At 38.1% G+C, this 26,175-nt stretch overlaps 3 protein-coding genes across 3 annotated transcripts; all 3 read right to left on the bottom strand.

Annotated features, from left to right (window-relative positions):
• Positions 1-2,126: 2,126 nt before the first annotated feature.
• Positions 2,127-3,080, bottom strand: LOC101631923 (olfactory receptor 6C2-like). The gene has a single exon (XM_004692466.1). It carries the CDS (start codon positions 3,078-3,080, stop codon positions 2,127-2,129), a length of 954 nt encoding a protein of 317 aa, XP_004692523.1.
• Positions 3,081-12,714: 9,634 nt separating this feature from the next.
• LOC101631698 (olfactory receptor 6C2-like) lies at positions 12,715-13,668 on the bottom strand. The gene has a single exon (XM_004692465.2). The coding sequence runs from the start codon at positions 13,666-13,668 to the stop codon at positions 12,715-12,717; it is 954 nt and encodes a 317-aa protein (XP_004692522.1).
• Positions 13,669-20,058: 6,390 nt separating this feature from the next.
• LOC101631459 (olfactory receptor 6C2-like) lies at positions 20,059-21,012 on the bottom strand. The gene has a single exon (XM_004692464.1). It carries the CDS (start codon positions 21,010-21,012, stop codon positions 20,059-20,061), a length of 954 nt encoding a protein of 317 aa, XP_004692521.1.
• Between the last annotated feature and the right edge of the window lie 5,163 nt (positions 21,013-26,175).

Genomic DNA, 26,175 nt, shown 5'->3' with positions numbered 1-26,175 from the left:
TTGGGGATCACATGGGGTTTCCATTTTTGTTTTGTAAGGAGTCACCCTATTATCTCCCAGGGAGGCTGCACCAAATTGCATTTCCACCAACAGTGGAGCAGTTAGTTCCCTTTTTTCTGTATCTTTGCCAACATTTGTTGTTAACATTCTTTTTGATGGTGGCCATTCTCCCCGGGGTGAACGAACGACATGGGCTTCGTTGTGATCCCCCTGTAAATTGAGTGCACTAGATCATGCCCCAGGACAAAATATGTTAATGCTCAAACTCTCATCAACGATTGGCTGAATAAAACATTGTGGTCGTGACATTTATACCATTGCCCCATTTTATACAATCTTTAAATTTGTCTTTACTATATATTAAATGCAATCATGGTCCATAGTTGAGCTTGTTCATTCTCTCAAAGTTTAAATAATTGACCCTCACCGGTGGCACAACAGGTTAGGACACAGCACTGAAAGCTGGCCGCAGCTACTTCAGTGTGAGTTGACCCCTGGCCTGGGAGGTGACCCCCATGGCTCGGCAGACCTCTCCCATCTCGCCCGCTGCTCCCCTCAGCAGTGTACGTCATCGATCTGCCTGTTCTGCTCCCCACTCTGTCTCTGTTTAATCCTCTCACCTCCCCTGCACCTCTGGCCTATACCCCAGTTCTGTGTGAATAAATAAGTCTTAAAAAAAAAAAGTTTAAATAACCACAGTTCTTGTAAGAACTATATAGAGATGTACCAACACTTTATTTTTCATTCAAATTATGTGTGTGTGTGTGTGTTTTATTGTAAGTATTTGGGTGCTCTAATCCTAATCCCAGAGAAAATCTTTCTTTTGAGTTTCTCATTTACACTCCAAATGACATTCCTTGTGTATGTAATTAATAAATGATAAAATAACCCATTTTTTTTACTAAATGCAGAATTAGCAGTGACACAGCTCCTTCTGTGGAGTAGAAGACCACTCTTTGTATGGGTTTCTTCCAGTTTCTGCATCCATGTTACCAACTATACAATGTGAAAATGTGATACACTAAGATTAATACTTGCTATTAAGATGTAACATGTGAAGAATATAAACCAAATATAGTTTGTACTATCAACTTCTTGTATATATTCAAAATAACATAAGAATCAGGATATGGAAAAATTAGAAATTCACAGAATACACCATTGCTTTAAAATATAGTCATGACATAAGTTTTTTTTTAAAATTCCTAAATGAAAACATTTCTCTAGAATGTGAGTGCATTCATAACCCACTAGACTGGCATATTTGTGTTCATCACTCCAGAGATAATGTAAGCACTTAGGTATTCTGCATATGAGTTTTTTCCAAAATACAAATGAAGGCAATTATTGTCAAAAAAAAAAAAATCCCATATTTACCAGTGATTTTATTGCATAAAACCTGTGTGTAAAAGTACAGTTTATTAAACATACCTACATCTTTGTCTTCATATTTTATGACTAATTGCATATGTATAAATATTTTTAAATTCAGAAAAAAGATTGAATACATGGCCATTAGAAAGTATTCGAAAAAGAAAAAGAATGTGTATATCTAACAAACAAGACAGCTCATTTCTAAATTGATTTTGATAGTTGAAGATGACTCTGTCATACATGACAGTAAGATTTTAAGAGTTCTTTAAACACAAGGAGAGAATTCGCCCTTATATATATTATAAAGCTTATTTCCTTTTAAGAAATATTAATTTCTGCCTCTTAAAATCCTTGATAATTTTTTGTAGAAAATTCAAACATGTTCTAGATAAAATGTTCTGAAATTTTCATTCTATAAAAGACTGTCTTTTTGTTTTTACCATTACTAAGATATTTCTTCACTTTCCAAAGGGTAACCATATTCATGCATCAGAATATTATTGTTCTCAATGTCATTCTCAAAACAGATATGTGTCTATTCATTAAAGCAGATACAGGGAGAGAGAGAGACATATCCAGGCAAATAATTGTTCATTCTTAAACATTTTGTTCATGTGGCATTTTTTTTTAAAAAGAGAGGATAATATATGAGAAGTACAGACTGACTTGTTTACAATTTGCATTAAATATAAGCAGAAATTTAGATCAAGAAGAAGTAAAATGGGGTAGAAATGTAATTAATGTTATGGCCCTTATTTCAATATTTCTCGAGTGCCTTGAGAAGAGTACAGTTTTGTGACTAAGTCAGTAAAGGCTTGTTTAACTTGTTTGTTCCTCAAAGAATAGATAAATGGGTTCAACATGGGGCAGATGGAAGTATTTAATAGTATAATCCCTTTATTTGTGGCCACGTCATCTTTTGCTGAGGGTTTAATATAGATAAAGATGCAGCTGCCGTAGGAGATAGAAAGCACAATCATGTGGGAAGAGCAGGTGGAAAACGCCTTCTTCCTTTGCTGAGCTGATGGGAACCTCAGGATTGTTCTGATGATATAAACGTAGGACAAAACCACACACACGAGAGTCAGGATGAAGATCAGCACTGAACAGATAACAACCATCTGCTGTAAGAGCCACGTATCTGAGCATGAGATCTTCATCAGAGGATGAGCATCACAGCCAAAGTGGTCGATGGCATTGGAGTTGCAGAATTCCAGGCCCAATAACAAAATAAACAGTGGCAACATCAGCAACAAAGTCACCATCCAACAACCTATGACAAGCCTTCTGCAGACCCTGCGGTTCATGATGGTCACATAGTGCAGGGGTTTGCAGATGGCCACGTACCGGTCATAGGACATGACGGTCAGGAGAAAAAATTGTGTTATTGCAAACACATATATAAAATATAGTTGACTTAGACAAGCGCTGTAGGTAATGGTCCTGTCACCTGTTGATAGACTGTATAAGTACCTGGGAATGCAGGAAGAAGTGTATGAAATTTCTAAGAAGGAAAAATTTTGGAGAAAGTAATACATGGCAGTTTTAAGGTGGGAATCCACAAATATGAGGAGGATGATGGTCATGTTCCCTGTTATGCTCAGCAGGTAGGCGATGAATAGAAATACGAAAGTCAAGATCTGCAGTTGTGGGTCATCTGTTAGCCCCAGGAGGATGAAAGTGTTTATGGCTGTGTGGTTTCTCATTCCTGGCTCCTGACTTCCTCTCAGACTGGGAGGGAAACTGAGAGAAATGAAGCTGAAGACAAAAGGAAAGAACATTCTCTTCATAAGGAAAAGTCAAGTTGGAAAAGCCAAGTCATATAATTCATTTAACTTCATGAAGTCATTTCAAAAGCATGCTTTGGCTCCTCTGACTGTCACTTGAATGGTTTGAAATCTTGGATCCCAAACATTACAAGCACAACATAACAAGAATTACATTTTACATGCAATCTGGGTAAGATGTGTGCGCACATAACACATGCAACTGCATGTCAGAACCAAATTTTCAAGATTTAAGCAACCCCTTGCTTCCCTTCTCTCATGCATCTTTTTTTCTAAGATTTATTTCTGTGTATACAGATGAGGTACAGGCCAGAGATGCAGGGGCAGTGAGAGGATTCACCAGAGACAGAGTGGGGAGCAGAACAGGCAGATCGACGAAGTACACTGCTGAGGGGAGCAGCGGGCGGGTCAGGAGAGGTCTGCCGTGCCATGTGGGTCAGCTCTGGGGCAGGCGGGGATCGAACTCATGCTGCCGTGGCTTTAGCTTCTTAGTGCTGTGCTTTAACCCGCTGTGCCACCAGGAAGAGCCCTCATGCATCTCTTAATTTATAACATCCCTGCTCCGCCTGGAGGCTCACCCTGGGGCAGCCATTGCGAACTCTACCCCACCACCACATAAAACCACCAGTTATCTGAGCCAACATCTCCTCATATCCAGTATCACCTCAAATTTTGTCTTAGAAGTCAATTTGAGATCTTGCACCCTACACAGCAGGAACCTGGGCTTAACTGAGAAAATACCTACAACTCTATGAGGAACAGGCAAATATTCCTCACTATACCATATGCTAAAAATATTTATGTCCTTTTCTCCTGGGATCCCCTTGATAGGATTATTACAGCAATTTAAATTTGCTGCTGTTTTTACTTCTCAGTCAATACTAAGATTCTCATTTAGACAGTTTTCGAGTGTTCATTGCTGACCTTCTTTAGATAGACTTATCTAGAGTATGTTTCAGCTTAGTCACCTGTGTCGAGAGAACAGGAATGAAAACATTCTCATACTGTTAGGTCAAATGCATCAAGAATTGATGGAAGGATGTCAAGAACACACTGTAATGAGAGAGCAAGAAAGTGACTCTGGAAAAGGTCTCTCAACCAGGGGACATCCAGGAATTCCTTCAGTAGAGGTTGGATGAGACAGGTGGGCAACAGCCTGCAGAATTGTGGTTCTACATGTGGTGTCTATCGTGGGGCCTCCACCAACTTTCACTGGGGGGTGTCAAAAAGGAAATAAGGAAACATTAGACAAGTTCTGGGCTTCTTCCCCTAAGGAAAGTATGCAAGGAAAATAACAACAGAAAATGCCAGCTGTTTCTATGACATAGAGGAAAAAGCATTTGAATTTTCATAACATTTTGCATCCTCATGATCAATACATAACGAGAACTTATTACTCATACATTTTCATAAAAGACTATGCTTAGATTTTCCTGGAGAAAATTCACATTTGGGGGACTTTCCTTCTTTCCACTTTCCTTCTTTCAGGTTTTAGGTTAGATGCTAGCTAGATCAACCTTTCTGTTTCCTATTGCCACTGCAGCCTGTGAATCTCACTGTTACAATGTTGGGAAATTTTGTTTTTAGAACCTTGTGTGTCCAGCAGCAAGCTTACTTCCAGGACACACTGTTATCCTTCAAAGTCTGCGAAATGTTAAGAATGGTTTCATATTTGCCTATTCAACCAAGGTCATGATATCTTTTTAAACTACTTTAAATGACGTATAGAAAGGTGTTTTAGTTGAGTCTGACATAAAAATACACCAAAGATTGTATAAACCTTGTCGATAAATGTGAACACAAATCTCTACATTACTTTGGTGTGTACTGATTGCAGGAACATGGATAATTCTGTCCCTTTTTCATCTTCTGAAATTAACTGTATTATCTCACTTTGGCCAGTTTCCACAATAACACCTGATTCCTGGATATTTTAATGACTAATGAGAGAGTCACACAAATACTTGCAGTTACTAAGTTAAAATACCTATTCCTGGCCCTCCCTGGTGGCGCAGCGGGTTAAAGCACAGCACTGAGAAGCTAAAGCCACTTCCGCATGAGTTCGATTCCCGCCTGCCCCGGAGGTGACCACATGGCGTGGCAGACCTCTCCTGACCCGCCCGCTGCTCCCCTCAGCAGTGTACTTAGTTGGTCTGCCTGTTCTGCTCCCCACTCTGTCTCTGGTGAAGCCTCTCACCCTCCGCAGCTCTGGCCTGTACCCCAGTTCTGTACAAATAAATAAATAAATCTTAAAAAAAAAAAATACCTATTCCTGATTCCCTTTCTCCTTTATTTTCCTCTTCCTCCTCATCCACTCGATCCATAAATTGCTCTAAAACTTAATGTTAGCACATCAGGACAAAGAGCAACACCCAAGATGGCCAGTGGTTTTTCTTACCTGTATTTGCACAGGTGAATTTTCATAACTTTCCATGACTGCCACTCCTGAATAATGACGACCTCAGGAACCCTACAATCCTGTACACCAGGCAGTAGATACTTTTACATTTCTTTCTCACCATGAGTTTCATTAATAAGATGGGATGTTTTGAAAATAAAGGATCCAAGTCTCTGCTTTTTCAACTGTCACAAGCTTAAAAAGCACTGAAAATATCATTAGCTTATAATATGAAATTTTAAGTACTTGCTATAAATTACACTCACAAAAATTCTGAATTTGTATTTTCTGATTCTTAAAAAATTTTGGTTCATTGTCACCTAACAATAGACACTATCAAGCTCCCATCTATCAGACAAGAGTGGGTTATAGGGACCATTGTGTCAAAGGAGCCTGTTCACATTTAGGAGAAGTAATAGTTAGCTAATAATTGGGAGCCTTTTTGATCCCAAAAATGATCTCCCAGTTCAACTGAACCTTCTGAAACAAAATAAGAAAATTCTCTTATATATCTTTTATATATTTCCCATCATTCTCATTTTTGCACAATGTTGCTTTCTCCTCTCACTGATCCCTCGGGACTCCTCTAGGTCCCTGCTCAGTGCATGTCCCAGATTCTACACCATGCCATCCGAGCCATCAATACCTGTTTGCTGTGTACCCAGATATGATACAGGCTTTGGTAAAGTAAAGGAATTCAAGTATATTTTCTATTAGTGTGTTTCCAGGAGTATTTACTTTTAATTAGCTTAGTGAATTACAGGAACAAGATTGTGGTAAACTTGGCATTTATAATGAGGGAAAATAGAGCTATATTTTTCCATAAATTATCACTTTGAAAACTTTACACCAGGGGGTAGGTCACTTCTGAATGTCCATCATATTATTCTGTTCCAAGGGTGCTCTGACATGGCCCAGCCTCCTGTCTTGAGGCCTACAAGGTACACTTTGATCCTACTAGTCCTGCTATGTAGAAGAGTGAACAGGAACTGACCTAAATCTTTACCGATGCAACAAATATTTCCAATGAACTTAGTCAAATTGCATTTACTTTTCACATTTATAGAAAATAAGAACATCAGAAATGACTCATTTACTTACCATTAATCATTCTAATTTTTAAAGGAGAAACCTGGTATTTTGCAAGAACAAGTAAATAGAATGTTAAGGGAAAACATTGAGATTTACAAACAAAAACATACTTACTCTCCTGAAAGACAAAAGTGGCTTTCGTTGAGTATGCAGTGGTGAGAGTCTCAAGATGAAAGTGAAAGTGTGAGGAGAGTCGGTCTGTCCCTGAATGGCCCAGCAAAGAGCTGTGCGTGTTTCCACCACATCTGGGAATATCTGTGACAGCAGGTCTCCATGATTCCCGCACAGACTCTCTTTGCTGCCCTCTCCACCGCAAGTCTGGGACACAGCGTCTGTATCTAAGACTCTGCAAAACACTAATTCTAAAAGTTTACAAATGTAAGGAGATTTTTATAAGTTTCAGAAAGATCATTCGTGATAACTCAGGACATAAATTTCAAACAATGAATTTAGAAGTTTCGTCATCTGCCTTTTGTGGCCATGCAAGGACCATCTGGGTGAGTCAAGGGCCCTTTGTGATCAACGTGAAAACTCGATAATGGCTCTAAGGAGAAGTGAATGTTGGCACAGCCCTGCAGGACGTCAGAGGGAGCAGTGTCCTTGGGGACGATGATGCAACAACTTTGCCCTGATGAGAAAACCAAATTCTGGATCAGATTTCTACTCAGATAAGAAACTGAACAAAAAAAATAAAAGAGTTTGATATCTAATTTCATGGCAATACATATCACACATGTGTCGTGTTTATATAGTTATAAGTAAAAAAGTAATACTATTTTCCTTATTCATATAGATTTGCATCATCATTTTTCTACAAAATGTAGTCCATACCATAGGAGAAGATAGAGAACAGTGAGGCTAAAAGTATTACCCAACTCTAATACTCAGAAAAACTTTCAAGTCTTGAAAATAAGGCAAGTGACTGTTCACACACTATCACTGCAGACAGGTGCAGCCGAAGAGCACAAGGAAAATGCACTTGTATTTCACCTTACCATTTCCTGTTTGCTTAATGGCCAGGTACCATGACATTAGCCATAAATTATTTTTAATATCGTTTAATAGAAATCATCAGACATCAATTACTACTCTCCATGATGACTGTACCAATACTTCCCCACCAACAGTGCACAAAGGTTCTTTTTCACATTTTCTCTCACCCTTGTTTCTTATCTTTTATCATTAGGATAATTGATGCAACACTGATTGAGAATCCTGTGCATATTTTTGGAATATAGAACCACACCCCTACAAATGCATGTTGTCAAACCACACCCACCACCAAAGCCACAAGAGTCCATGCACTGCTTTAGACTCTCTCCCTACATAGCTCCCACCCTCGCCTCCTGGAAACAGCAATTCCCCGGTCAGACTCCAAGGGTTCGTTTGGTTTGGCTTAATCTTTGCCTTTCCTGGTTCGTATGTTTCATGTACGAGTGAAATCATCCAGTACTTGTTTCTCTGTTCTAACTTGTGTGCTTAGCACAGTCCCTCCAATTTCATGTATATTGTAGCACATGGCAAGATTACATATTTTTCAGAGCTCTGCTGTATTCCCTTGTTTATATCCACCATATCTTCTCTATCCACCCATCTCTTTTTGGTTATTGTAATAACTTGGTTATTGTAAACAATGTGACAATGAGTATGGGACATTATATATGTTTTCAATGAGTGTTTTTATGTTCTTCACTAGATACAGATTGCTGGATCATGTGGTATATCAATCCTTAATATTTCGAGAAACCTCCATACAGTTTACCACAGAAACTGCACTAATTTACATTGCCAACATCAGTACATCAAGCTTCCTTTTCCTCCACACTCTCACCACCATTTGTTGTTTCTGGACTTTTTGATAAGGGCTGCTGTCCAGGGCGTGAGGTGGTATCACATTGTGCCTTTAATTTGCATTTCCCTGATGGTAAGTGATGATGAACGTTTTTTCATCTGCCTGTTTGGCACCTACATATCTTTTTTGAACAAGAGTCTACTCAGCTCTTTTGTCCATTTTTATATTTGGTTATTTGTTTCGCTATTGATGATTTGCATGAGTTCTTTGTAGATTTTTGATATTAGCTCCTCATCAGATGTGCAAACACTTTCTCCCTTTTGGTAGAATGTCTTTTTAATTATATTTTCTCTGAAAGGAATGCTCCTACACTGCTGGTGGGAGAGCAAACTGATCCACCCACTATGGAAAGCTGTGTGGAGGTTCCTCAAACTACTAAAAATAGTGTTTTCATATGATCCAGCAATTCCACTCCTAGGAATCTATCCAAAGAACACAAAAATATTAATTCAAATGGATATCTGTACCCATATGTTTACTGCAGCACAATTTATAATAGGCAATGTGTGGAAACATCCCTAAAAGAGATGCCTGTATTGAAAAGATGTGGTATATTTACACAATGGAATATTCCTCAGCAATCAAAAAGGATAAACTCCTACCATTCAGAGTGACATGGATGGAGCTGGAAGGGATTATGCTCGGTGAAACAAACCATAAATTAAAAATATACATCAAAAAAATTATATATATACACACACATATATATATATATACACATACATATACATATATATATATAAATCATGTGGTCTCGCTTATAGGAGGTTAGGAGGTATGTAGAGGAACCAAATCAGGGAAAAAATTAATTACAAAAAAGTGAAAATCAAAATCATTAGGCAACTATAGATCAGAGATTGTCTATAGGCAAGGAGGAGAGTCATGGATCAGGACAGGGGTGGGAAAAGCAAAGAGGACCATGGTGACGGTGCACAGGGGACTCGGTGGTGGGAATTTCACAAAGAATTCATAAATTATACAAATAAAAGGATGATGTAACACATATATTTTAAATAATAATTTATGCAGTTTAATAGGATGTCTTTTTGTTGTGATGACATTTTCTTTCACTGTGCAAAACTTCATAGTCGCATTTACTTGTACTTTTATTTTCTTGGTCATTAGAGTGGGTCCCCAAACATCTAAGTCTCAGATATCAAGGAATGTTTCATCTCCATTTTCATTATATATCATGTAGTTTGGGGCCTTACATATTTGTCCTTAATCTGTTCTGCATAAACCTTTCTGAATGGTGTGAGGTGCTTTCATTCTTCCGTATGTGACTGTTTCCTTTACCATGCTACATTGTATGTTCTTAGCTCTCTATTGTAGCTTCCTTGTCCATACCCAAGCAGGGTTCTTCTGTCCTCCAAATTATGGCCTGTTGATTTGTGTGCTGTTTTTATTTCCATATCTTACTGTTTTCATGACTATTACTTGTAGTTTATTTTTAATTAGAAAGCCATGATACCTCTATTTGTCTTCCTTTTCCCCAATTGTCTTTGCTACTCAGGGTCTTTGTAGTTCCCAATAAATTTCCTGATTTTTTTTTTCTTGGTTCTAGTATTCAGAAGACCACCATTGGGATTCAACTGGCTTTTTATATTGCTTGATGTAATATCATCATTCTTGTGATGCTAATTCTTCCAATAAATCATCACAGGTTATTTCTCCACTCCTTTCTATTTCTTTTAACAGTGTTATATTTTCAGAATACAGGTCATTCATTTTTTTGGTTAAATATTTTTCAAGATATTTAATTCTTTATATGATTATAATTAGAATTCCATTCCTGGTTTCTTTTTTCTGCTGGATTACTATTTATATATCAAAATATCTATTTTATGTTAATTTTGTGATCGGCTACTCTTTTTACTGGAATTTTTGGAATTTTTTTACACATATGACCATATCACCAAATAATGTAGTTATAACTCTATTGAACAATAATGGAGTATATATCCTTATCAAATTAGAGGAAAAGTTTTCCATTTTTCACCATTTTGTATGTTTGCTTAATTTCAGTACATTTTTTGTGCAGCAAGACAGTCTCAACCGACAGTATAGGTATTCTATATTAAAAAATATCTATAGTTGCCATTCCATGAAAGGAGATCTAATCCGAGCTCAGGAGAAACAATTACACAATAATCACTGCTCTTTAAACAGGAATTGACCCTTTTGAGACAAATTGGGAAAGCACTTAATCCCTCAGGACCAGCTATCTCATCTAGACTCAAAGGAGTGTTTGAGATTCTGCATCATTTTCACCTTCAAATAATCAGAACCTTCTTCAAGTTTTTGCATAGATATTATCAATGATAAAAGTAAAAACTTTGGCCCTCCCTGGTGGCGCAGCGGGTTAAAACACTGCACTGAGAAGCTAAAGCCACTTCCACATGAGTTCAAATCCCGCCTGCCGCGGAGGAGACCACATGGTGAGGCAGACCTCTCCTGACCCGCCCGCTGCTCCCCTCAGCAGTGTACTTCGTCGATCTGCCTGTTCTGCTCCCCGCTCTGTCTCTGGTGAAGCTTCCACCGCCCCTGAGCCTCTGGCCTGTACCCCAGTTCTGTATGTACAAATAAATAAATCTTAAAAAAAAAAAAAAGTAAAAACTTTGATACGTTAGAATATTGCTTGATATCATTTCAAGCAATAACACTGTGTGAACATTTTAAGAATTAACATCTGAAGGCTAGAAATCAAACAAATTTTACTATCAACTTCTTACATAAATTCAAAATAACATATAAGTTAAGATCAGGAGATAAAAACATAGGGAAGCAGGAACTAGACCATCACTTCAAAATTTAGTCATGATATAAATTCCTTTTCTTCAATTTCTAATTGAAAACATTTTTCTAAGTTGTGAGTACATTTGTAATCCACTAGACCAGCACCAATAATTGTGTTCATTACTCTAGAGAAAATAAAGGCACTTAGGTATTCTGCATCTGAATCTTTTTTAGAATATAAACAAAGGCAATTACTGGCAAAAATAACACAGATTTATCTTGGTTTTATTGCATAAAATCCTGTATGTACAGGCTCAGGCTTTATTAAATCCACCAGTCTTTGCCTCCATATTTTAGGATTAATTGCATAAGTATCACTACTATTACATTCAGAAAAAAAAGACAGTCAAGCTGGTCACTGGGAAGACATAATTCTTTGCTCTTTGACTATCAGTTTGCCACATAAAGTGAAGGACTTTTTTTTTTCTTTTCCAGATTGTAACATCTGAGAATTACACCTTTCATTAATGAATGATAAATCGTGGGCTGTTAATCCCCTGAAAGTAGATATGGTGGGGGAGGGGAGGAGGACACTTTTAGTTAATAAGTGACAGAGCAACTTTAGACAGAGGCAAGACCAAAGAAAAAACAAATTACTATTCTGTACTGTCATAATGTGTGAATTGATAGACTGAGAAAATTAATAAAATATTAAAAGTAAAAATTTTGGTCTGGAAAGGGTTTTTTTTTTAGATATTTGTATAAAGGAACATACCCAGAGTAGAAGGTTTCATAAGACAGATAAACTAAAAAAGGGAAAAGGTTTAAGGTTACTTTTTTTGAAATAATGTTCACAAAGATTACATGCTGAAATAATGGAGTCCGTTCACATTCCCCTGAGCTAAATATATATAATAAACAAAACAGCTAATTTCTAAAATGATTTTGATTTTAATAATTGAAAACTACTATTTCATATATGATAGTAAGATTTTAATTGCTCTTTGAACACTCAGAAAGAATTCACCCTATTCATATTATAAAATTCATTTTCATTTTAAGAAATATTAATTACTAATTGACTAAAAATCCTGGATATATAAACTTTTGTAATGAAAATTTAAATATGTTAAAAACTAGATAAATGCTCTAAAATCAAACTGGCAGAAACTGCATTATAGTTTACCATTTCTAAGATATTTCTTCAATTTCCAAAGGGAAACCATTCTCATGAGCTCAGAATATTGTTCTCAATGTCATTCTCAAGCAGACATGTCTGTTCAGTTAAGCAGGTAAAAGAAGGGGTAGATACACATATCCAGACAGATAATTGCTGATTCTTAAAAATTTTTGTTCATGTGACATCTTTTAAAAAAAGAGAGGATAGTATATTAGAAGAAGTACAGTTTAGAAGTAGAAACAGATCAAGAAGTAAAATGGTGTAGAAGAAATGTAAGTAAATATTATTATGGTCCTTACTTCAATATTCCTCTGATGCCTTGAGAGGGGTACAATTTTGTGATTAAGTCAGTAAAGGCTTGGATGACTTGTTTATTCCTCAGAGTATAAATAAATGGGTTTAACATGGGGGAGATGGAAGTGTTCAATAGTATAATCCCTTTATTCATGGCCACGTCATCTTTTGCTGAAGGTTTGGTATAGATAAAGATGCAGCTGCCGTAGGAGATAGAAAGCACAATCATGTGGGAAGAGCAGGTGGAAAACGCCTTCTTCCTTTGCTGGGCTGATGGGAACCTCAGGATTGTTCTGATGATATAAGCATAGGACAAAACCACACACACAAGAGTCAGGATGAAGATCAGCACTGAGCAGATAACAATTGTCTGCTCTACGAGCCCAGTATCTGAGCATGCGATCTTCATCAGAGGCTGAGCATCACAGGCAAAGTGGTCGATGGCATTGGAGTCGCAGAACTCCAAGCCCAGTACCAAAATGTATACTGGGAAAATCAATGACAAAGTCATCATCCAACAGCAGAAGACAAGCATTTTGCAGACCCTGCGGTTCATGATGGTCACATAGTGCAGGGGTTTGCAGATGGCCACGTACCGGTCATAGGACATGACGGTCAGGAGAAAAAATTGTGTTACTGCAAACACATATATAAAATATAGTTGGCTTAGACAAGCACTGTAGGTAATGGTCCTGTCGCCTGTTGATAGATTGTATAAGTACCTGGGAATGCAGGAAGAAGTGTATGAAATTTCTAAGAAGGAAAAATTTTGGAGAAAATAGTACATGGCAGTTTTAAGGTGGTTATCCACTAACACGAGGAGGATGATGGTCATGTTCCCTGTTATGCTCAGCAGGTAGGCGATGAATAGAAATACGAAAGTCAGGATCTGCAGTTGCGGGTCATCTGTTAGCCCCAGGAGGATGAAGGTGTTTATGGCTGTGTGGTTTCTCATTCCTGACTCCTGACTTCTTCTCAGACTGGGTGGGAAACTGAGAGAAATGAAGCTGAAGACAAAAGGAAAGAACATTCTCTTCATAAGGAAAAGTCAAGTTGGAAAAGCCAAGTCATATAATTCATTTAACTTCATGAAGTAATTTCAAAAGCATGCTTTGGCTCCTCTGACTGTCACTTGAATGGTTTGAAATCTTGGATCCCAAACATTACAAGCACAACATAACGAGAATTACATTTTACATGCAATCTGGGTAAGATGTGTGCGCACATAACACATGCAACTGCGTATCTGAGCCAAATTTTCACGATTTAACCAACCCCTGGCTTCCCTTCTCAGGGGTCTCAATGAGTATTAGTGTCATTAAGTCAATATTATAATTGCTAACTAGTCATGACCAGTGGATTGGCAATAAGAGAATTGCTTCAAGATTCCTTCAGCAACAATATAGTCTAGAGACCGTTGGATCATCCACACATTTTCAAAAGCTTACTCAATCATTTAACCTGTGAAATAGATAACAGCTGTGACTGTTTCCACAGATAATCACTGGTGAACACTAGGAGGTGCTTTTTTCCCCAAACTTTCTCATATTCACTAACTAAAATTAGCTGCATTTCATCGACCGGCTGCAGCCTTTTCCCCTGGGTGACTCTAAGCGCCTGGCGCAGACATTCCTCTTCCATCTGCTGCTGTGTGGAGGACTCTACCCCACCCCCGCCCTGTGTGAAGCCTCCAATCACTCGTGACATCACACACCCAGGATCGCCTGACTCATATGCGCTATGAATACTTGAGTTTGATGCTTTAGCTTGATTTCCCCTGATGATCCTTTTTTATCTTTGGTGCAAAACAGAGAGATTTTTTCTTCACAAATGAAGGATGAATTCAGGAGAGAATGTCCTTCTGAACTTGTGACAACAGACATGATCCTTATTGATTAATGATTTCTGTTTTATTTGACTCACTCAAACATTGCTTCTCTTCTTTATCAAGTCATTGCCATTTTTATTATTGTGAAAGTATTAAATGGTCAAATTTAAATTTAAAATTTTTCCATAATTTTCTCTAATTTCAAATTTCCACTTTAGTTCTTAACTCTCTATGATATAGATTCTAGAGAGACCAGTACATTTAAAAAAAAATCTATGTATTTATTTAAATTTAAATGAAGTATACTCGCTTTATTTAACTTTTTTTTTATTAGACACCATTAACCCCACTTTATATATTCTGGATTGTTTCTTCCCTGATATCCTAATAGTGGTGTTTTTTTTTTATTTCTGATTTAGCCTTTATAGGTCTTTTCCCTAACTGCCTTTACAACATTAAAATTGCTCACATTTCACCCTCACTTCCTTTGGGACATTCTTTAACCGCCTGTGCTCTACCTTTGTTCTTTTACCTTTTATGTTTAAAATTTGACACAGAACCGATTCACTCATTATCATTCTGAAACATGAATCTGCATTTTCAGTTCTGTCCAGTTACACAGCTGGTTGTGAGTTCCGCTCTCTTCGCCACTGGTGCTCTTGTCTCACTCTTTACGCTCCACAGAACCAAAAACCAACAATCATTGCTCCATTTCACAGCTGAGGTCCTGTCATGTCACCTACGCTCACGCCCACTTCCCAAAGCAATTGACAGGACCATGTTCGCGCTTAGTTTTGCCACGTCCATGATTCTACTTTGAGAAATGTTTTAGGTGATTTGCTTTTCTTTTCCTTTTTTCAGTTTATTAGTTGTGGTTGTGGAGTTGTAGAGGCAGTCTTTTAAAGCATGTCACACTGTAATAAGCAACCACTTTCTATGGACTGTCTGCACAAAAGCCACCTTCAGAGTCTTCGCCATTCTTGTCCTCCCAGTTCTAATGCTGATTTATGTGACTCTTGATGACTTTTTCTCAGATTTTGTCTTAGGAGTCATTTGAATCACATGCACTCTGCACAGCAGGGCTTGACTGAGAAAAAAAAATGCCTATGACTCTGATACTTTACTGAAACCAAAGACTAGAATATTGCAAAAATAAAAAAATGAAATCTATGAACAAAAACATACTTACTCTCCTGAAAGTCAAAACTGGCTTTCGTTGCAGTCATGAGAGTCTGAAGATGAAAATGAAAGTGTGAGGGGAGTCAGCCTGTCCATAAACGGCCTGTCATGGGGCTGTATGTATTTCCACATCTTTCGGAACATCCGTGACAGTAGGTATCCACACGCAGAACCTGGGGGTACCCACTTCCACTGTAACTTTTGGAAAGATTCCTTGTACCTTAGGACTAGAATAAAGGCACTTAGTTAAAAGTCTGACAAATGCAAGGAGATTTCCATGTTCCAGAGGCAATTCCTAATATCTCAGGACACAAATTTTACACAATAAATATGGCAGTTTCATCATCTGTTTTTTATGAACATGCAAGGACCATCTGGGTGAATAAAGGGCCCAAAGTGCAAACATGATAATGACCCTAAGGAGAAGTGAATGTTGGCAAAGACCTGCAGGACGTCAGTGGGAGCAGTATCCTCAGGGACGATAATGCAACAACTTTGTCTGAGGAGAAAACAAAATTCTGGTATGATTTCTACTCAGATAAGAAACTGAACAAAAATTTAATATCAAATTTACAGAAAAATATATCTGTTACAGGGCATCCCAGTGTGAACTGGGCCTCCTGTCTATGGGACCTCACCTGTGTGCTTAAAATTCAGTTATACTGCAGGCGCACACAACAGGGTCAAAATGGGTTTATTTACAAAAGGTGAACAGAACAGGAAACAACAACTGGAATATTTTACCGGCTGGGCTGACTTGGAGCTCTGGTAACAAACTAACTGTAAAGCCCCCAGTCACGCAGTCTGGAGAGCCATTTCCCGAGCAAGAGACGCAATGGCGCCCTATTTAACCCCCAAAGTCCCAGAATGCTGCTGAGCTCCACCCCTGGGTCCTCGCAGTTCTCTCCATGGTACTGCTGGGAGTTGTAGTTTCCAATCACTGGAGCAGGGGGTGGAGTCCAGGAAACTGGAGTAGGAGGTGGAGTAGGGAGACTCCACAGGAGTCTGCAGAGTTCCTTTAGGACAGTCCTTGATTTTAACATCATTAATCCGTACTACATCTCTGGAGAAGTTTCACCATTTACTTGTTTGACGGTAAAGTTAACTAAAATGTTCATTTGTAATGGTCATGACGGTCAGTTTAAACAAATTCTTTGAATTCACCTCCATGTGGAGAAAATTTCCAAGAGCAGTGGATTGCTCATCTTCATTATAGACTCCTGGGTCTCTGCTTAGCAAATGAGCTTGAGCATAAACCTGTGGTTCACACTGGCTGTGGCCACACGTCCTGGGAGGACACAGGTTTTCTCAGAGACAGGACGGCTTGCACCTTCCTAACTTCTTTTTCTGAGTGCTACATGCTGTCTGGTTATTGGCATAACACTGCCCAAAGCATCATGTTCAGCATCAAATATTAACTCCCATTATTCAACTTTGAACTCACCACAAAAAGGTCCAATTTTTTCCATCAACACACAATTACACTTTCACCCTATTTGCCCATCCTCTACTACCCCTACATCACATGATGTTTATAAAAATAAATGTGTTTAGGATGTACTGTTTTTTTTAATATATTCATTGCAAACCTGCACTTCATGGCCCTCCCTGGTGGCGCAGCGGGTTAAAGCACAGCACTAAGAAGCTAAAGCCACTTCCGCATGAGTTCGAATCCCGCCTGCCCCGAAGAAGACCACATGGCGTGGCAGACCTCTCCTGACCCGCCTGCTGCTCTCCTCAGCAGTGTACTTCGTCGATCTGCCTGTTCTGCTCCCCACTCTGTCTCTGGTGAAGCCTCTCACCCTTCGCATCTCTGGCCTGTACCCCAGGTCTATATGAATAAATAAATCTTTAAAAAAAAAAAAACCTGCACTTCACAATACTGACTTGTTCTATCAGACTTTGCTGGATTGCAGGATGTCTGCCTGCTCATTTGTGCCACTCACCATCATGTGTTAATTTCTTCCCCAAAACTCCCTCATACTCACAGTCAGACACAGAGTCCTACCAGTTCCTTAACCCTATCAAGTTGACCCATGGAACAGTACAGTTCCCTTTCTCTTTGTGGGACATAGCTCATAACGTATCTTACAGCTGCTATTGTCATGGTGTCCTCCACCCTCACTCCCTAGTCTGTGCTGGTCACCTGCGCATGCTCAGGGAGGTTCATGCGTCCATATACATGGTCTGTTCAGAAAACAGCCTCCATGGTCCCCTAATGGAAGATTCTGGTACAGTAGATAAATTCATGTGAATTTTAAGTCAAGAAAGGAAGAATTGCTCTGGATTGTTACATGCAGCTTTGCTGCTCAAACAAAATTGGCTGGTCAGAACCTGGTATCTGGACACGCCGAAATATACGGTTTATTTAGACAACATTGCCTCATAGTAAGTCAGACAAGTATTTTAAGCACCTTACTGCCAGTCAGAAGTAAGCAGGCTTAACCCTGCGCCCTGGTATCTGACGGGCTGGAATTAACAGCCTTAGTAGTTTTTTCCCATTTCTCTGAGGCGCTGGCTTGGCAGCATTTTTGCTACTCAACCTCCTACATTCCGTCAGTGCAAAATTACATGCAGCGATAAGAATAAGACGTTGTAAATACCACAAAAGCACAGAACATAAACGCTACCTTTTTACAATGAGTCACACTTTAAGTAATTTTTTCATTTTTATTTTTTATATATCTATTTACATTATTGTTCATTTTACAATGACTCAAGATTGCTCCCTCCCTCGCCTGTCAACACCACACCCCCCCACATTCCTCCTTCCTTCTGATGCCTCTCTGCACCACCCCCCATCTGATCTCTCTGATTTATAATTGTCTGGGTTTTTTTGTTTTGTTGTGCTGTATTTTATTTTGTATTGTATTGTAATAACAACATACTTTCCCTCTCTGACTTACTTGGCTCTCTTAAATCCTTCCTACAAAATGTTCCTAGAATACGAGAACATTCATAGCCAATTACACTCCCACTGACTGTTTTTCTGCATTCTGAAATGTAACACAGGAACCTCAACATGTGCATATAAAAATACTTTTAAATTTGATGGTGTATCGAAATATAAACTAAGGAAAATCTTATGGGAGTAAAACACATATTTACCAATGATTTTGTAGAAGTTGATTTTATTATTTCCTTTTTTGATTAAACATTTTAAATGACTTTATAGCATGTAAGCGCACAGAGTTTATTGCTATGCCATGATCTCACCTCACTGTATTTCTATTAATTAAATGAGTTTAGCAATCAGTGAGAACGTGTCTGAGCACAGGTCACTAGGAGACATAAGCTTTCCTCTATGACAATTATTTGGACACATTATGGTTAAGACTTAGTTTTCCTTTGCTAGAAATATCACCTAGAAACAAATCTTTGCATTCATTAATAAAGAAAACACTAGAAGCTGACCACATGAGAGTAGACAAAAGAAACATATTATGGTCACTCATTTGAGTCAATAAATAATGGAAATCACCGTGTAAATCAGACAATGTCAGATGCTTTGTTTGTGCCACGGTATTTAAGTAGAGATCAATTGTTGTTTCTCCATGCATAATTTTCTAATGGTAGAAGCAGAAAAACTAAGCTAAGACATAAAGGATGGATTTTTTGGTATAGAGTAGATGTTTTAAAACAGTTCAAAAAGGCAGCATATTGAGAGAAAGAGATCAAAGTGGGAAGATTTTATAAACCAATAGAAATCTTTAAAAAACAAAAAGTTTTGGATTTTGTTTACCTTGGAGTCCTTGTTCATGAAAAACTACATAGGGAAATAATACAGTGAGTCCATGTAAAGAAAAATAAAGCATTGCTATAGTTCACAAAAATAAGGTAGTTTGAAGATCTCATGTATTTCTCGTACATATGGTTTTAGAAGTTACATTCTAAAGTTTATTTCCTTCTTAAGAAATATTCACCATTAGAACCTTTTTAAAATAAAATCCTCAATAAAAAAGCATATGAAAACCTTAAAGGAGATTTTAAACTGTATAAAGATTTGACAAAATGGTCTCTGAAATTATCACCTGTAAGAGAGTATGATTATTTCATGTTCATTTTCCAAGAAGGCAATTCTGATTCCATAAATTCTGAGTGTTGTTTTATCAGGGCATTCATTCCGTTATATCTCTGCAGTTACTCATATATGTTGTTACATATATAAAAAGATCACCGCGTCTAAGTCATATTTTGTTCTTGTACCTTTTTCTAAATTTGAAAGAGGCCTAAAAGGGAAAGTTAACTCTTCTTTGATAGAGCTTTCTGCTTTGTGAGAGAAAGATAGATAAGAAAAAGCCCACAAATGGGGTAGAAATTTAAAGATTTTCTAGAATATTACTTCAACATTGCCCTAGGTCCCCAAGAGGGGTAAAATTTTATGACTAAGTCCTTAAAGGCTTGTATCACTTGTTTGTTCCTCAAAGAATAGATAAATGGGTTCAACATGGGGGAGATGGAAGTAGGTAACAGTGTGATCCCCTTATTCATGGTCATGTCATCTTTTGATGAAGGTTTAATGTAGATAAAGATGCAGCTGCCGTAGGAGATCGAAAGCACAATTATGTGGGACGAGCAGGTGGAAAACGCCTTCTTCCTTTGCTGGGCTGACGGGAACATCAGGATTGTTCTGATGATATAAGCATAGGACAAAACCACACACATGAGAGTCACGATGAAGATCAGCACTGAGAACCCAATGATCATCTGCTCTAAGAGCCACGTATCTGAACATGAGATCTTCATCAGAGGGTTCGCATCACAGGCGAAGTGGTCGATGGCGTTAGAGTCGCAGAATTCCAGACACAGTAACAAAATAATTAGTGGAAACATCATCAGCAAAGCGATCACCCAACAGCAGAAGACAAGCCTTTTGCAGACCCTGGGGTTCATGATGGTCACATAGTGCAGGGGTTTGCAGATGGCCACGTACCGGTCATAAGACATGACGGCAAGAAGAAAAAATTCTGTTATTGCAAACACATATGCAAAATATACTTGACTAACACAAGCATTATAGGTAACAGTCCTGTCGCCTGTTGATAGACTATACAAGTACCTAGGAATACAAGCAGTAGTGAATGAGATTTCTAAGAAGGAAAAATTTTGGAGAAAATAGTACATGGCCGTTTTAAGGTGGGAATCCACTAAAATGAGGAGGATGATGGTCAGGTTTCCAGTTATGCTCAACAGGTAGGCAATGAACAGAAGTATGAAAGTCAGAATCTGCAGTTGCGGGTCATCCGTGAGCCCCAGGAGGATGAAGGTGGTTATGGCTGTGTGGTTTCTCATCCCTGGTTCATGACTTGTTTCCAGTCTGGACCTAAAATTGGACAGGTTAGACTCAGAAAGGGAAAGATGATTCACTTACAAAAACAAGTAATATATTTATTAATGTCTCTTAAAATTACTATGGCTTCATGTCTCCCAGGTGACCTATGCTTTATGTCTCACCATAACAACTAAAATACAAGTTCAGTCCCAACCAGGAGGGACCCACAGAGCACAGCAGACCTCTCCTCTCTCCCTGCTGCTCCCCTCAGCAGTAGAATACAACGCCTGTTCTGCTCCCCACTCAGTCTCTGGGGTTCCTCTCACCCACACCTCTGGCCTCACCCCAGCTTCTCTATGCATAAATAAACAATTGTTTTTTAAAATTGTTTATGCCTTCTACTCTTGTAAATGCGACATTCACTTGGTTTGAAACTTTGTTTTTCAAATATTCTGAGCTTACATCTAATCAGAAATATATCACAATCAAGGTGATATGTAGGACATATCTATCTATATATATATATATATAATTGTATATCTATAAAAAATATTAGGTATCAAATGCGTTGAATTGTCCTGTTCTCATGGGTCTGTTTTAATTTCCCTATATCATTAAAAATAAATGTTAAGTTCACTAATTTTATAATGAGTGATCAAGACCTGTAGGTTGATGAAATAATTATAAAAATTATTATTTATTTAAAATTATTTTTTGTTGGCAAAACATTTGTAAAAAATAATAAAATCTAAGAGATCATTCCACATTGTAAAGGCTACATATATAAATGTGACACATTGATATACAAATTCAATACTTTGTACATAAATGATCTTGGGAAGAACCACATGAATATGTTCAGCATGATAATTTGGGGAAGAAAGGGCAATGAATGGGTTTAATTTATTTGTATATATATAGATGGATGGATGGATGTGTGTGTATACACACACACACACACACACACACACACACATATATATATATATATACTTGTGTGATCCTTTGTTTTATTTTATTCCTGTGTGAGGAAAATTATCCTGTGTTTGTCTTTCTCCTTCTGGTTCTTTCATTTAGCTTAATCCATTTTCATCTATGTGGCTCCAAACGGCAATGTTTCATCTTTTTTATAGCTGTGTAGTATTCCATGTTTTAAGCAGTCGTCTGTTGTTGGGAACTCAGATCATTTCCATAACTTGGCTATAGTAAGTAGTGGTATATGTAACACAAGATTGCATTCAGGTATTTGAAATAGAGATTTGGTATTTATTGGATAATCCCAAAGAACAGAATTGCTGCATCACTTGGTAGGCATATTCTGATAATCTAGAGAGTTCCACGTTGTTTTCTCAGGAGCTGGACTAGCCAAAGGCTACAGGGGAAAGGGCTCCTTTTCTCCACAGGCTCACCAACATTTATCATTTCTCAGGGATTATTGTTCGTTTTAATATGGACCATTTTCATGGGAATGAGGTGATAGAGACCTCATGCTGGTTTTGATTTTCACTTCCTGGTAATAAATGATGTTGAGCTTTTCTTCGTGGACCCTCGGCTATCTGTTTTCCTCAGAGACGTGTACATTTAGCTATTCTGCCCATTTCTTGATTGGTTCAGTTATTTTCTTTTAGATGAGCTCTGTGAGTTCTTTATACAGCTTGGATACTAGCCTCCGTGGAATGTGTGATGTAAGATGTTTTCTACCATTCTATAGTTTGTCTTGTTACTTCAAATGGTAGTTGTTTTCACTTACAATTATAATATAGTCCAATAATGAAAGCACTTTTTTCCCACATATTTAAAATTGGCATTATCTTTTTTTTTTTTTTTTACCATTAGATTTAGTCTCATCATTATAAAACTTTTTTTAGGAGTAATGAGATCGTACTCATTAAGATTTTTTTTCCACTTACAAACTAATATTTAGTTCCGTTTCGTTGGCTTACCTCATTTCTTTTCTTGATAAGTTGTAAGTACATAAAGTTCCAATACAATACATAAATAAGTTCATCTGTCAGAACAGGTGAGGTGTTTCTTCCACTAATACCATCATCACCCAGCATTAAAAGCATTGCTATTCGTATCCTAGTCTTTACTGAGTATCCTAATGTTTACTGATATTGAGTTCTGATTCTTTCAGACAAAACAGAGATTGTTATGCACAAGGAACATCCTGTAGAATGTCCTGTAGTGAGGGATGGGCTGCAGAAACTGAGGACCACACAGAAGCAGCATCCTCACACTCATGACTGCCATCTGCTCTTGTCAAGCTGAAACACATTCAGATTCCATTTATCAGCTACCGATGGTATTGTGTTATCTCACCTATATCTTATATTTTTTCTGATTTCTATTCTAAAATCTTCAATAGTTTTCACTTTATACTCCAACTCTCTATTTTATGACTTTTAAGTAGAACACTGCAGTGAAATTATTAACCAACAGCCACCTAGGTGGAGTGATGCAGTGTGGCCGTTTCTCTGAACCTTGTCTTGCATCTGACACCGTTGACCACACTCAGCTGTGTTCTAGACACAGTGCCTGCAAGACACCTGTATTCCCACTTTTACTTTTGTGCTTCTGATGGCTCCTTACAGCTATTCCTTTCTTTACTCTTCTTTATATTAATATACTTAGATATCACCCCAAGTTTCTCCTCATGTCTCTATGTGTTTGTACAGAGGATTCCACTAAATCCCATAAACATAATTTCATTTCAAAATCTGATTGTCTCATGATCACTCTGGCACAGGAAATCGGTATGGGAGTTTCAAGATTCCTCACACTGGACGTGCTGATATGCAATGCCAGTCTCTCCACGTGGCTGTTTTCTCAGTCACGCCCGTTGCTACACTAGAATCAGAATCAACACTGACTGTCCTACACTCACAACTGATTACCTGCTATAGTCTCTCTCAGTATAGTCATCAAAGATGTTTTCATTGAATCTGCTGTTCTCCTGTAAGTCAAAGTTTTTGAATTTGTTCTTTATATAAGGTTGGCAGTCTGGTGGTGAAGAAATATAGAGGATTTTTAAAAACTTGCCACAGTGCATTTCATCAACCACAGTGCACGCCATACCTGCCCAGAAAAACCTCTCATGCAATTGTTTGTTTTCCAGCCTCCTCACTCCATCCCATTTCTTATTCGATGCCATTTTTACTGACATCTCCCTTGGGGTTTAATGCTGTTTCCTCGGTGGGGGTCTGTGACCCTCTTGCACATTAGCCAACTTGCTATGTATTTTATTTTGTCACTCACTATGCATAGTGAGCAGACAAAAATTTCTTCAAGCAGGACTTTCATCTTGTTACTATAATAACCCTATAACTGCTTATTTAGAGACTAATAATTCAGTTAACATTATGTCTTCGGGTCATAGAAGATGACATTCTTTCTCATATACAGGTGATACCGAGCTGCTGTGGTTCCTCTTATTGGAATATCCCTGAGTTTAATTAAGGAACATTTCTCCTTTCTAACTTAGCGATTGGCTCTATTCACACCTTAACTTCTCTACCTGCTCAGCTTGTTCCTGATTCCTGCATCAAGGCAAAAGCAGTTAACAAACTTGCCTCTGCATTTGCAGAGAAACCACTAGCTTTTAGTGCTGTAACCGGTGCCTCCTCCTGACACCTGTCAGAAACAGAAACACCTGGGGCTGGAACACGGTCTCTCCCGTCTGGATCTGAGCCGACAGCGGCCCTTTGCCTCAGCCACCGCTTTGGCACAGAAGCAACCACCGTCCCGGCCTCTCCAGACCGAGCGCCTGTCCTCATCACCAGTTTAAGGAAACACATTTCCCCTGGATACCAGAAGTAGATTTATTAACAAGAGTCTTACTTGTTAGCTTTGAAACGTGCCTGCCTTCAGCAGTGAGGGTCACGCTACCGCAGACCCATTGCCTGTCGTCTCTCAGGACACCCCAGAATCTGACCCCATGAAGGCATTCCATAAATGTTGATGGATATAATAAAATTTAAAGTTTGCATATAAAATGAGAATAAGCTACTTTAGATCAAAAAAAATTACTTTAGATCACATCTTAAATGTTTTATTTTCCTATTTGAAAAGGTATAAAAAATATATGAATTTTTTGAAACCATGTGAACATTATCTAGACATAACCCCACTCTCTCCTTTGTTTTGCTGTGATCTGATCTCTACTAAAAAGTAAAATTTCAGTGTATTAGATAGTTTTGGAATCAGACTGTATGGTTCATTTTAGCAAGTTTCTTCAATAAAATCTCACTCATTAAAATTCTGAGGGTCACAAAAACACCCACACAGACACATTTGCTGTATTTTGCAAGAACAAAAACCTTGGCATATTCTAAGTCAAAATCTCTACCCCTCATACATTCTCTCCTTCTTTTGCTTATTTTCTTCTTTTTCCTCAACTCTCTATGTTTGACCCACAAATTAACATAAAACTGACACTAATATATCTGAGCACTAAGCAATACCAAGGTGATACCCGGCTATTCTTTCACACATTCTCTGTGAAGAACTGAGTCTTGACAACTGTCATTATTCACTATGGTCTTAGATTATTGAGGCTAGATTCAAGGACCCTTTATGTTGGATATTAAATCATAGTTTCTCCACATCTCTTCCTGAAGCATAATTATGTAGTTAGTGGCATGGGAAGACACTTCTGTTTGTAAATAAAATATCTTATATTTCTCCATGTTGAATTTTAACAGCCACTGTAACTGAGACTATAACTATAACTAAAAATGAATTTATTTTTTACCTCTATGCTGTATTTTGCAAGAACAAAAACCTAAGTGTGTGTTTTCCTGGTGTTTGCTTAATTTACCTACACTTTCTGTCCAAGAAAACAGCCACAACTGATAGCATCAGTCTTCTATATTAGAAATCTGTAGTTACCATTCTGTGAAAAGAGACCTAACCCAGCTCAGGAGGAGAAATAATTATACGGTAATCACTGCTCTTTATCTATAGTTCCACAGAAATTGACCCTCTGAAACAATTGAGAAAACACTTAATCACTGAGGACTTCTGTCAAAGCTACTAGAAGCAGGTCCTGTATCATTTCTCTCCTTAAAATAGTCAGACCCGGGCCCTCCCTCGTGGCACAGCGGGTTAAAGCACTGCACTAAGAAGCTTAAGCCACTTCCACATGAGTTCGATCCCCGCCTGCCCCAGAGGAGATCCACATG

This window comes from Condylura cristata, unplaced genomic scaffold, assembly GCF_000260355.1.
Source record: "Condylura cristata isolate star-nosed mole 26May11 unplaced genomic scaffold, ConCri1.0 scaffold00034, whole genome shotgun sequence".
Lineage (NCBI taxonomy): Eukaryota > Metazoa > Chordata > Mammalia > Eulipotyphla > Talpidae > Condylura > Condylura cristata.
The sequence above is the reverse complement of the archived record's forward strand: the minus strand, read 5'-3'. Positions and strand labels throughout refer to the sequence as shown.

Coding starts and splice junctions, on each gene's coding strand:
- LOC101631923 (XM_004692466.1), bottom strand. CDS start 3,080: ATGAGAAACCACACAGCCATAAACACTTTCATCCTCCTGGGGCTAACA.
- LOC101631698 (XM_004692465.2), bottom strand. CDS start 13,668: ATGAGAAACCACACAGCCATAAACACCTTCATCCTCCTGGGGCTAACA.
- LOC101631459 (XM_004692464.1), bottom strand. CDS start 21,012: ATGAGAAACCACACAGCCATAACCACCTTCATCCTCCTGGGGCTCACG.